At 42.1% G+C, this 13453-nt stretch overlaps 1 protein-coding gene across 2 annotated transcripts in view; it reads right to left on the reverse strand.

Moving 5' to 3' along the window:
• Nucleotides 1-12018, reverse strand: part of EDNRB (endothelin receptor type B) — a 38644-nt gene extending 26626 nt beyond the window's left edge. The window contains exons 1-2 of one of the 2 annotated variants that reach the window (XM_049853058.1): nucleotides 11770-12018; nucleotides 10469-11006 (exon numbers count right to left, since the gene is read on the reverse strand). In XM_049853058.1, the coding sequence (XP_049709015.1) occupies nucleotides 10469-10954 (486 nt within the window). In that variant the 5' untranslated portion in view covers nucleotides 10955-11006; nucleotides 11770-12018. The remainder of the gene's footprint in view (nucleotides 1-10468; nucleotides 11007-11769) is intronic. The other variant, XM_049853057.1, reaches the window with a different exon arrangement.
• Between the last annotated feature and the right edge of the window lie 1435 nt (nucleotides 12019-13453).

Raw genomic sequence — 13453 nt, forward strand, 5'->3', positions numbered from 1 at the left:
TTGAACACTTGCTACTGCAGAATCTGAAAGCCCTGTTAACAGCTTGAAATCACTGACTGAGGGACAAGAAGACAATGCATAATGTAACCATTCAGAGAATATTTTTCCTCCATTCTGGAAAGGACAAAGGAGTTGAAAAAGAGAGAAGCAGAAAAGAGACGTGGAGATCTGCCTTCTTTACAAGGTCAGGCATGAGGATGGCTTTGAGCTTAAGGAGAAAATCACCTAAGAAATGCTTCAGTCAACTCTGCTAGTCAATTTCTAACTCAAAAATGATCCTCTTCTCTGGCTCTATCTCTTTCTTTCTCTCTCTACCTCTATCTCTTTATCTCTCTACCACCACATTTTGGCCATTTTCTCTTTACCTTTTTTTTTTTTTTTAACCATGGGGTTTCCAATGGCTGATTTTTTTCTGGAAGCAGATCACAGACCTTTCTTTTGAGGTGCCCCTGAATGGACTCAAATTGCCATCCTTTCAGTTAGCAGCTGGGCACATTAACCATTTGCACCAGTCAGAGACTCCTTAATCAGAGGGTTTATAGGGGACGAGAAATAATCAGCCTCTAAATAAGAATATTTGGAATAAGTAAAGTCTAAAATTGGAGAAGTTGTTGGCTAAGATATACCCATACACCACGCTCAACTATCTTGCGAACATAACCAACCTCTTCTTAACTGTACAAAGTCCTGCAAGAGAATGTTTCACATCATAAATTACATCTTGAATCTTACTTCAGCTCAGGCTTTATCTGTCAACACCCTTTAAGGCACTTAATCATTTATTAGCATTTGGCATGTTTCTCTAAAAATAATCAACTATAGCATATTAGCCACACAGAGATAACCTTATATGGTTTTCTTTGTGAAATAAAGAACATGGCTCCCTGGCTTTGAGACAACAGGGTCTTGGCTATGTCATTCTCTTGCACAGTTACGGAAATATCTTCAATCTTGAAAGACTCATTTTAAGTGAGGAAAGAAAAAATGTAAAGCCTTTAGTAGACAACTCTTACCATATTGAAAGAAACATGGCCTTGAAATTTCTAAGAGGCTTGGATTTATGGAGTGACCCAGGGGCAGATCAAAGGCAAAGAAAAAAGTCAACACAGGCAACCTTTCATTGCCCAAAGTCAAGTGTTTGCCACACATTTGTCATGGGAAATCGTGGTCAGAATGTGAAGCAGTGGGTTAGGAATATAAAGTCTTGAGTTTCTGGGTTATCTGAACTCTGCTTTTATAAATCAGTTATGACTAATATCCTCATACAGAAGGAAGAACAAACTTTCCTTCCTTCTTTTCCCCTTGGACAGTTGCAAAAATATAAGTAGAAAAAACCCACCGCCTTTAGGTCTCCTATATACGATTATTTATCAAAAGAATTTGTCTAGTATAGGTCTTATAGGCACTATGCTAATTGGGTGGAGGGGTATTAGTTTTACTCGTTAATTGATCTGAAAGTCATTTGGAGCTAATAGTCTTACTCTTTATTAATGCTTTTTTTTAATTGTGGTAAACATATAAAAAAATATATAACATAAAATTTGCCATCTTAACCATTTTAAGGGCCCTGGAGGTACAGTGGTTAAGCATTTGGCTGCTAACCAAAAAGCCAGCAGTTCGAATCCACCAGCTGCTCCTTGGAAACCCTATGGGGCAGTTCTACTCTGTCCTATAGGGTCGCTATGAGTTGGAATTGACTCGACGGCAGTGGGTTATATGATTCCATTGTATTAATCATATTCACAATGTTGTGCACCCATCTCCATGAATCATTTACAAAATGTTTTCATCATCCAAACAAAAACTCTGTACCCATTTTTATGGACTGAATTGTGTCCCCCAAAATATGTGTCAACTTGGCTAGGCCATGATTCCCAGTATAATGTGGTTGTCCTCCATTTTGTGATATGTTGTAATTATCCTGTGTCGTAAATTCTAACCTCTACAATGTTAATGAGGCAGGCTTAGAGACGGTTATGTTAATGAGGCAGGACAAAATCTACAGGATTAGGTTGTCTCTTGAGTCAATCTCTTTTGAGTTATAAAAGAGAGAAGCAAGCAGGGGAGAGAGAGAGGGATCTCATACCACCAAGAAAGAAGAACCAGGAAAGGAGCGCTTCCTTTGGACCCAGGGTCCTCAAGAAACTCTTTCAAAACCCCTAGACTCAGAGGAAGATTGATGACAAGGACCTTTCCCCAGAGCTGACAGGTAGAGAAAGCCTTCTACTGGAGCTGGCACCTTGAATTTGGACTTTTAGCCTCCTAGACTATGAAAGAATAAATTTCTGTTTGTTAAAGCTATCCACTTGTGGTATTTCTGTTATAGCAGTGCAAGATAACTAAGACACCCATTAAGCAATAACTTCCCATTCTCTTCTCTCCCAAATCACTGGCCTGATAGTTAGCATTGTGTATCAACTAGTAACCACTAATCTCCTTTCTTTCTCTATGAAATTGCTTATTCTAGATACTTCATACAAGTGGAATCACACAACATGTGTCTTTTTGTGACTGACTTATTTCACTCAATATAATGTTTTCAAGAGAGTCCCTGGCTGATATAAATGGTTAACATAGTGGGCTGTTAATTGAAAGGTTAGGAGTTTGAGTCCATTCAAAGGTGACTTGGAAGAAAAGCTGGCAATCTACTTCAGAAAAATCAGCCATTGAAAACCCTACAGAGCATAGCTCTACTCTGACATATATGTGGTCACCATTGAGTCATTTGACTCAGTGGCAACTGGTACTGGTACTGGTAGTATTTTCAGAGTTCATCCATGTTGTAGCATGTATCAGGACTTCATTTCTCCTTAAGGCTAAATTTATTCCAGTGTACGTATATGCCACATTATGCTTATCCATTCACCTGTTACTGGAGATTCAGGTTGTTTCTACCTGTTGCCTATTGTGAATAATCTGCAATGAACATTGGTATACAATTATCTGACTGAGTCTCTACTTTCAATTCTTTTGGGTATATACCTAGGTTTATAAGGGTTTTTTAAAAAAGTTAATACTTTAAATGTGTGTAATTGGTACTTCTTTTAAAAAGCTTTTGCTTTAAATAAATAAACTTCAAAGGTAAATAGATTCCATTTTTAGGTCAAAATGCTGCCACCACTAACATATCTCTAAATATCATAAAAATATCTCAGTTACTTGACTGGGAATGGGAACAGTGATATTAATTTGGAAGAAATCAGACTCCAATGATATGAGGCACTGGTGGTTCAGTGGCTGAATTCTTGCCACCCATGTGGGATACCTGGGTTTGATTACCGGCCAACGCATCTCACACACAGCCACCTCGCAATCATCAGTGGCAGTTTGCACATTGCTATGATGCTTAACAGGTTTCAGCAGAGCTTCCAGACTAAGAGGGAGCAGGAAGAAAAGTCTAGCCATCTACTAGTGAAAATCAGCCAGTGAAAACCCTATGGACCACAGTACTTTGATCCACAATTCATCATGGGGATGGCAGAGGACCAGGCAGAATTTTCATCCCATTGTATATGGCGTCACTGTGAGTCAGGACTAACTCTACGGCAGCTGACACTACCCCCCGATGATAATTTTACTTCTTGTATTGAGATATACGCATATATTTCAGTTTATTGATTGGAAAATTATAACTTTAAAAGTTAAGTGATTGTTTTCCATTAAATTGTACTTTTAACTGTTAAACTAGTTAATTAAAACTAGTCAATTAAATGCTATCTTGTTAAGTACTAGAGAGAAAGGTAATTATGTTCAGAAGATCATTTGGATTGTGTTATATGCAGAGAATATCTGATTACCTGAGAGGGTCACTTCACTCAAAACTCATTTTGGATTCGGTGAAGCAATTCCCCATTTCAGCATGCCAGCCTTTTAGTGTTATATGTACCTCATCTTAACTAGTTAGAAGTTAAAGATCAGCAGTGTTGCTTCTCAGAGCTTTGAAAGCAGTCTTTTTTTTTTTTTTTTTGCATATTAATCTTTCTAATCATTTTCTGTTCTTTTTTATTGTAATTTAGATGAAGGTTTACAGAACAAACTAGCTTCTCATTAAACAATTAGTACACATATTGTTTTGTGACATTGACCAACCCCACAACATGTCGACACTCTCCCTTCTCGACCTTGGGTTCCCTATTACCGGCTTCCCTATGCCCTCTTGCCTCTAGTCCTTGCCCCAGGGCTGGTGTGTCCCTTTAGTGTTGTTTTGTTTTATGGGCCTGTCTAACCTTTGGCTGAAGGATGAACCTCAGGACTGACTTCATTACTGAGTTAAAAGGGTGCTGGGGGCCATAAGCTTGGGGAGAAAGGAACCTCTTTACCTCTAGCAATAGTCTGTAAAGTTCTAATAGCACAACTATCTCAAGGTACTCGAATGGGTCACCAACCTCATTTTTAGCTCTCCATCACCGATGGACACCTGATTAGATTTTGAATTCTTATCTAACTAGTTAAAACCTGTATCTGTCTTATCAGTTTACAAACAGATTTGTTTTCAAATGCAATTTTCTTATGCACAAAGGAAGCTATATTTGAGAATTTAACTCAGTTACCCATGTAAATATAACACAAAAAACCTTAAATTGTTAAATAAAATTCAGAAATAATTAAAAAAAAATTTTTTTTGCAAGAATTTTTAACTTCTCCCTAACCTACAACCAAGTCTTGCTACAATTCACTGTTACAAACAAAAAAAGACCTTCATTGCCATCCACAGGTACACCCAGCTCTTTTGCTTTTATACAACTTAGACACCTGTGTGCTACTCCTATTTAGTAGTCAGATACCAGGCTCTCATATGCAGCAAACATCCAGATTATCCCATTTATTTATATATAAGAAGGACACAATAAGTAGCCACTGAATAAGGAGAAATTCATTCTCACATTAGATATTTAAACATTGGCTTTTGGTTGAATTATATACATAGGCTACAAAAATGTTGGGCATAGTCACATATACCCGAAAATCAGTTGCCATCGAGCTGATTCCGACTCACAGCAGCCCTACAGGACAGGGTAGAACTGCCGCATAGAGTTTCCGAGAAGTACCTGGTAGGTTCAAACTGCTGGCCTTTTGGTTAGCAGCCAGGCTCTTAACCACTATGCCCCAGGGTTTCCTAGTAATACATATAAATACATACATAGACAAACATATATACATATATATATACCATTCACAAACATATATACACACACATTAGATATGTATATATAAATATACCTATATGAAGCTAGTGTATAAAATATTATGAGCACAACAATATCTTTGGAGCTCAATATAACAATATCTATCAAAACTACAGATGCACATAGTTTTAATTCAGGAATTCTAGTTTTTGAAATTTATCTTTCAGAGGTAAGCACACATATGTACAAAGGCATATGTACAAAGATGTTATTTTTAGCTACATTTGTAATGGGGGGGAAAGACAATCCCAAAACATAAATTCCCAATGTTATTCATACATGCACACACACTCGTATACACACAGACTCTAATAACATCCATTGTTTGTATACCATATGTCAGACACTACGCTAAGTGATACGTATGTATACATTCTTATAACATTTAATATTCATATGTATATATATGTACACACACATACACATATATATTTTTGTGTCCACTTTGAATGAGTGAATTTTTCATTTTTCATCTGGGTGGTCTTGTGTAATGTTGGCGTAGCCTTAGTGAGTACTGATGAGAAGGGTAAATATGGTTTATTTTCAACATTTTTACATGAGCATTTGAAGTGCTTCAAGAACCTCACTTTGCTGAGTGCCCTAAGACACCTCACCGCCTTTAACACAGGACCTCCGCCCTTACACAGGAGACCTGGTGAGGGGACTGACTGTCCCTGAAATTTCCCAGTTCCTCAAGGTACAGCAGACATAGATTTCCCAAGGTTTGTCAGCCCCTCACAGCAGTATCTCTGTGTAAAGTCCTAACCCATTCTATTGTAATATCAAAAACTCTGGCTACTCTTGTCTGGAGGGGGGATGGGAGGATAGAGAGAGAGGGAAGCAGGCAAAATTGTCAAGAAAGGAGAGACTGAAAGGGCTGACTCAAGAGGGGTAGAGTAAGTGGGAGTAGGGAGTGAGATGTATGTAAACTTATATGTGACAGACTGATTGGATTTGTAAACGTTCACTTGAAGCTTAATAAAAGTTATTAAATAAAAAAAAAAAAAAAAAACTCTGGCTTACCTCTGTGGTACTTGTTGGCATAAAGTATGTTTCCAACTCATAGTGACCCATACTGACAGAGTAGACCTGCGGCATAGGGTTTCCAAGGAGTGGCTGGTGGATTCAAACTGCCGACCTTTTGGTTAGTAGCCAAACTTTTATCCACTGCACCGTCAGGGCTCCTGGTGAAATTGTGTGGCTTGTCAACATTGTTTAGATGTACTAAACTCCAGATTGATGCAATAGATTTGCCTTGACATATCTAGGCCCCGGGTCCTTAGTGTGCCGACAGATGGATTGGGGATCAGATGCATTTCGGTACGAACCCCCAGGAATTGTATATATGTATAACATTCATTAAGGAGTCCCTGGGAAGCTCTGGTGGCATAGTGGTTAAGTGCTACAGCTGCTAACCAAAAGTCGGCGGTTCGAATCTGCCAGGCGCTCTTTGGAAACTCTACAGGGCAGTTCTACTGTCCTATAGAGTCGCTATGAATTGGAATCGACTCAACTGCAGTGGGTTTGGTTTTGGTTTTTTGGGTGGTGCAGATGGTTAACTGCTTGACGACCAGCTGAAAGGTTAGCAATTTGAACCTATTCAGAGGCACCTCAGAAGAAAGGCCTGGTGATTTGCTCCTAAAAGGTCACAGCTTGAACAATCCTATGAAGCAGTTCTACTTTGCACACACGGGGTCACCATGAGTTGAAACCAACTCCATGGTAACTAACAACAACATAACATTCATCAGATTCTCAAAGAGAATTGTAACACTCCACAAAAAAAAAAAAAAAAGATCAGCAAAAACTGGATTTAATTCAAGGCTCTTACTTTAGGATAAATTTAAATGGCATCCATAATTCACTTAAACTGCTTTTTGTGGATTACAACGCCTGGTTACTCTGAAATCCTAAGTGTGTATTTTTAACTTACTATGGTTGCACAATAATTTAGGGGGAGAAATGGCTTTAACTAGTCCTGGATTGGGCATTTTGATAAATAAAGCCTTTACAGTAAGATCCACTGATAGTATTGGTATTAAACAGTACAGACCATCTGAAGGAGACGTCAGGAGATATAACTCTTCAGACGACTTAAATTAATTCCTGAAAGTGTTTAGCAAGTAGCCTTTGATGTTGTATGTCATGTAATTCCTCCAATGGACTCAGATGAGGTCCTAAAACTCTCAAGGCTAGAGAAGGGCACGCCATGCCTATGTATACTCCGTGTAGTGGGATGTGGAAGACCACAGGTTCTAGGGCCAGATGGTCTGGGTTCAAGTTCTAGTTTCAGCACTTTCTGGTGCTGTGACATTGGGCAAGTAACCTCATCTCTCAGACATATAGTTTCCTGAGATCTAAAAGAGGGATAATAAGAACACTACCTTGTAGGGTTGTTTCAGTGATTTAGTGAAGTAAACTAAGCACTGAACACTTAATAAATGATAACCATTATTATTATATTAAGGAGCTCTGGTGGCACAATGCTTAACCGCTTGGCTGTGAACCGAAAGGTTAGTGATTCGAACCCACCCGTGGCTCTGAGGGAGAAAGATCTGGCAATCTGCTCCTATAAAGATTACAGCCTAGGAAAGGCTATGTGGAAGTTCTACTCTGTCACATGGGGTTGCTATGAGTTGGACGGCACACAACGATAACAACAACGTTGTTGCTTTTATACCTCAAGTGAAGCATATTGACACGTTATAAAAATAAGCCAAAGGTCATGAAGTAAAATTCAATGAGACCTAATTCTATGTGATGGCTTTGGTTATAGGCAGGCAGTCTAGATGACTAGATGACTAGATTTGCAATGACTCATTAGTTTGTTTATCTCAGAAGTAAAAGCAGAACTTTTAACAGACTGAATGGCTTCAGGCAGAAGGATGCAACTTCCTAGGGAGATCATAAAGGAATGTGAAATGAAAGGAATCAGTGTAATAATATGACCAGACAGAGAAAGTAAGATGGTCCTGGGAGAGCTGATTTACCATCTGGCATGGAGCTCATCACACCGAAAGAAAACTTCCTTATCTTCCACCTTCTACAAAGCACTTGAACTGCTGGCGGGTTTCAAACCCGGGCTGGACTTGCAGGGTTTCCTAGGATCTTCCTAAACAGACTTTTCACACACACACAAAAAATCTATGCAAAACTAACTTGTAATCTCACTTTTTGTAGGGTTCTTATTTTTTTTATTTTATTTACTTTTAAATTTCTTATTTCTTATACTCAAAAGTTTCTCAATTCAGTTTTGAAGAATTGGGTTGAAATTCTTCTGCCAAATTGGAGGGGTAGAACTTAGTCTGTGGAATTCTTTGAGTAGATGAGTCACTTCTGAGCCCCGATGGAGTAGTGTATGCATTCTAAGGGCCTATTCAACCCATCCTTCCTGCGAATCTTCAGAGTTCCAACTGCCATCCAGGATTTTAGGATTTTCTCAATTTATTCCTTATTTTTGGAAGTGTTTCTCTCTCAGGCCTAGATCCTAACCTTAATCTCACCTCTAAACCTCAGATATTTCTGGAATTCCCTTAAAATATGGCTATGGGATAAGGATTTCCAGAGATTCACAAAGGGCGATTTATAGGCATCGTGGTTATGGCAACTGCTCCAGCCACAAAGATCAAAGCATCCCCTACAAACTTTCCCAGCCCCACATCCCTTGTTTTTACTTATACTGAGCCCAGAACTGACCTTAGGCAAGTCCATAAAGTACATTCCCATTCCCTGTACTTTGGTTGCATTTTAATGTGTTAACATTCTATCGTTGAACACGTTGCAGATGCAGAGTTTTGCCTATTTGTATACCAAACCCCAAACCTGTTGCCGTCGAGTTGGTTCCAACTCATAATCCTTTTGAACTGTGAGCAATGGTTAAGATACTGGCTGCTAACCAAAAGGTTGGCAGTTTGAATCCACCAGCTGCTCCTTGGAAACCCTATAGGGGAGTTCTACTCTGTACTATAGGGTCGTTCTGAGTTGGAATGGACTCAACGGCAATGAGTTCACTTAGGGTATTTTGCCTAATTCACACACAACCTCAGTGGCTGGGCACTAGCAGCATTGTTGTAGAGTTGAGGAAACCGAGGCCCAGGGATATTGGTATGTGTCCAGATTTCCAAAGTAACCAATAGCATGGAGGCTTCTGTCTGCTGCCCATGGTAATCACACAAGAATGTTCACTACTGAAACTGTTACACAGACCTTAAGTTGAGTCTCTTAGTCTTGTCCACCAAGTTATTGATGGATGTAGAGAGATGGCACCTGACAGATTTGAGCCTGATTCCCAGCTCTACCTCTTGCTAGTTATGAAACTCTGAGCATTCTATTAGTCATCTGTAAAATGGGGATAATAGCTTCTTGTGGATTTCTAGAAGGTGTAAAGAAAGTAACACATCTATCTCAGTGTGTGGTCCACTAGAGGCACTTAGAAAGTAGCTACAGTTATTCACAAGAGGTCAACGGCATTTTCCCAACTCACCAGTGTAGGCCCGTTTCTTCCATGCCATTTGTTTCTTAAAAACCTATTCAGGCCCCCTACCTTCAGGTTCCTTTAGGACAGTGCTTCCCAAAGTTAGTGTGTATATGAATTATCCAGGTGCCTTAACTTGCAGTATTTGATTTAATACGTCTGGGATGAACTTGCATTTCTAACAAGCTCTCAGATGATGTCAGTATTGGGTAGAAAACATACAGGGAGCTAGTTGCCCCTATAGAATAGATCCTTCTGGACCAGTGGTTCTCAAACTTCACAGTTCATCATAATCACTTGGAGAACTTATTAAAATACAAACAACCGGGCTCCACTCCAGAATTTCTGATTTAGTAGGTCTGGGGTAGGCCTAGAAAATCTTCTCTAACAAGATCTAAAGTGACCCTGATGCTGCTGGTCTGGGGACCACACCATGAGAAGCCCTCTTCTAGGTTTGGAGTCCTGGGGTGATGCAAAGAGTTAAAGCACTCACCCACCCAAAGGCACCTTGGAAGAAAGGCCTGGCCATCTACTCCCAAAAAGTCAACCATTGAAAACCCTAGGGAGCACAGTTCTACTCTGACACACATGGGTCACCATCAGTCTGAATCAACTCCAATAGCAACTGTTTTTGTTTTGTTTGTTTATTTTGGTTCTGGGCTTAGCAAGGGACTACTAAATACCAGAAGGGAATTTAGTTCTGATGATTACTGACTTTCAGGAAGGGACAGATCTTCTTAAGCAAGCTTCCCCTCTGCACCTGGTCCCCCTCCTGTATTAAAGCCCAGTGTGAACAGGCCCCCTTTACCTTGTAGACATTGATGGGAATGTCAATGGTGATGTGCAGCAAGTCTCCCAGAGCCAGGCTGGCGATCAAGATATTGGGTCCATTTCGCATACACTTGTTCTTATAAATGATTCTCAGCAAGGTGGAGTTCCCGATAATGCCCAACACAAACACGAGGCAGGACACCACTGTGTTGATATACTTGAAGGTGCCCTTGATCTCGATAGATCCTTGGCACGGGGGAGGAGGAAGAGTGCGTGGCCGGGCCCCTGCGGTCCTCCCTCCGTTAGGCACTTGCGGAAGTGCTGAGGAAGGTGGCAGGCTGGCGTTGGACCCTCTCGGCCAAGAGGTCCTAGTGGAATACGTCATTATCTCTTCCATCTTCAGGAGTGGCAAGGTGGTCCCGGCCGGCGGTAATCTTCTCTCCTCTCCCCAGACCCCCGCGACGCCACAGGCAAGAAGCAGCGCCACCAGGGCGCATCTGCACAGACTTGAAGGCGACTGCATGCTGCTGCCTGCTGGAGTGGGCTTCTGGTGACCGTCTCGCAGCTTTCTGTGCCTGGAGACCGACAGGGGAAGGAAAACAGGACACAGATCAGCCACCCTAGCCACTTACCTGCAAACAGCTAGCGCAGAGCGCTGTCTCGCCGCCACAACCCGAGCGCAAAAGTAGCTCAAATTTGTGAGCCAGTGGGGAACTCCTGCACGCGCGACGCGTTCCCGCCAGTTGAATCGCCATCTCTAAGCCCCTCTCCCTGAGTTTTTCTCCCCGGCGTCCCCCTGAGGGGTAAATCATTTGCAGTGGGGTAGGGCATTCTGGAAAAAGTGTGCCCAAAGCTGCGAGTCCAAGGCAAAGGTCTGAACTACGTGGTATGCCAGGAGGGAGGCACGTACGCTTTAGCTACGGGTGCATGGAGGCGAAGAATCAAGGCACCTAGTGCCCAAAAGCACATGCCAATCTCTGCACTCTGCTGCCCAGGGACATCCCGATATCCTGCATCTGAACTCCAAGACTCCTGCCCGCGGGAGAAAGCCGCTGCTCCGGGGCTGGTGGCAGTGTTACGGTTCCACCCGTGCTCCCAGGGGTGTGCACTAACTCGGAAAATCTCAGACTTCTCAACTCAGGCCGATTTGGGAGAATATCAGCTATTAAGGTGGAAATTTCTGTCCTCCCAAGTAGTTCCAAACACTCACGCTCTGTGCTTTACCCCATCTCACTTCAACTTGCTGTATTTATAATTTTATTACAAAAAAAAAAAAAAAAAATCCCAAACTAGTTTTCCAAGCGGAAGCCTTAGGACAAGGCACGGTCACTGTGTTACCTGAAAACCAGGGCAGAAGGTTTACCTCGCTGATGGTGGCCACCAGGCGCAGAGCGACAAGAGGAGAGCGCTGATCTGGGGGCGCTGGGTAGCTGGCCGCGGGGCTGCTGCAGAGGCGCGCGCGGCCGCGGCTCGGTTCCAGCCGGCTCCGGGAGCAGAGCACGCCTACACTCAGCTGCAGGCGGGTCTGCCTCTGACGAAACGCTGAGAGAATGCCAGACAGAGGAGCCTCCGCAGCTCGCTCGGGGTCTCTGCTGTCGCTAGACAAGTACTTTTATTCATTCGTCCCTTCCCATCAATCACCGCTGAACTCCTCCCGCGCCTTCCGACCGCGTTGCAACCTTTCCCCCTCGGCAATGCCTGGACAGCGTCAGCCGGAGCTGCGGGTAGGAGAGGGCAGTTGCTGGCCAGAGACGCGTCCAAGAGGCGGTTTATTTGTCATAAGTTATAAGTTCTTCAAAAGACAAGCCTAAATCAAGGACAAGTTATCACGCAGCCTCGAGGCTCCGGGACTACAAACTAGAGCAGGGCTCTACAGCAAACGTGTTATCTGGACTTTTAATGTCGACTGGGACTTTTCTTACAGTTAAATAGCCCGCCGTGTTATTTAAGACTTAGTTGGTTTGGAGGGTGCTGCTCTTCACCCTGGTTTTGATTTGTTTTCCCCCTAAATTTTCAAGTATATATTGGCCCTGATAGGAAAGAGCGCTGTCCTTATCTCGGAGACATTCTTACTGTCCCGTCCCAGGGTGGTGCAAACGGTTAGGCGCTGGACTATTAACCAAAACTTTGTCAGACCCGCCCAGAGATGCCTTGGAAGAAAGGTCTGGAGGTCCGCTTCTGAAAGGCCATAGCCTTGAAAACCTACTCTGTACACGTGAGGGCGCCATGGGTCGGAATAACTCCACGGATAACTGGTGTTGGTCTCATTACTCAGAGAGAGTACTAAGGGCCCTCTCTCACATTCTTTGGCAGCAGCTGTTCTCTCCTCCTCAAGGTATTGGGTTCCTTTCGCATGTGCTGGAGTGTTGCCCCTGGACCACCTCAGGGACTTTTATAAGGGGCCTATAAGGTACCTGATACTTTAAAAAAAAAAAAGAAATACTTTAGGGGACCTAAAAGTCAGAAAGCTGCCACTCAAATTCAGGATGATATTCATTTACCAGGAGAGGCAATAACATACATTTTCGTATCTATTCATGAACTCCATTTTTGTAGCCTAGAGGGAAATAATAGTGACTGATGGTTTTGCCCAAAGATTGTATAAAACAAAACTCAGGAGTTCAGGCTGTGAGCAGCACACTGGATATTACTCTGCTGTCCACCTTGCTGGTCTGTGACATTTCAGGCCCAGCAGGAACCATTCCTGTAGTGAGTTCACCTAGACAGCAGGTTTCCTAGCTGGTAAATGCCATAGGTGGGACAAGAATCTTGGAATTTTGGCCCCATGCAGTGTTTTCTCTTTAAAAGGGTGAACTTGAAATCTAAAGAAAATGACTAAGGAGTCGGCCAAAGGAATAAGAAATATGGTCTAGGGTTGGGAGTGCTAATTCCACATCTGGCCATTTTGAACATAGTTCGTATCCTCCCTGTCTCAGTAAAAACAAGGTCAATATTCAATTGCTTCATTGCTGAGCTGAGTAAGGATACATAGTGTTATGTGAATGAGGAATTATACTAGTGC

Source organism: Elephas maximus, chromosome 14 (genome assembly GCF_024166365.1).
Source record: "Elephas maximus indicus isolate mEleMax1 chromosome 14, mEleMax1 primary haplotype, whole genome shotgun sequence".
Lineage (NCBI taxonomy): Eukaryota > Metazoa > Chordata > Mammalia > Proboscidea > Elephantidae > Elephas > Elephas maximus.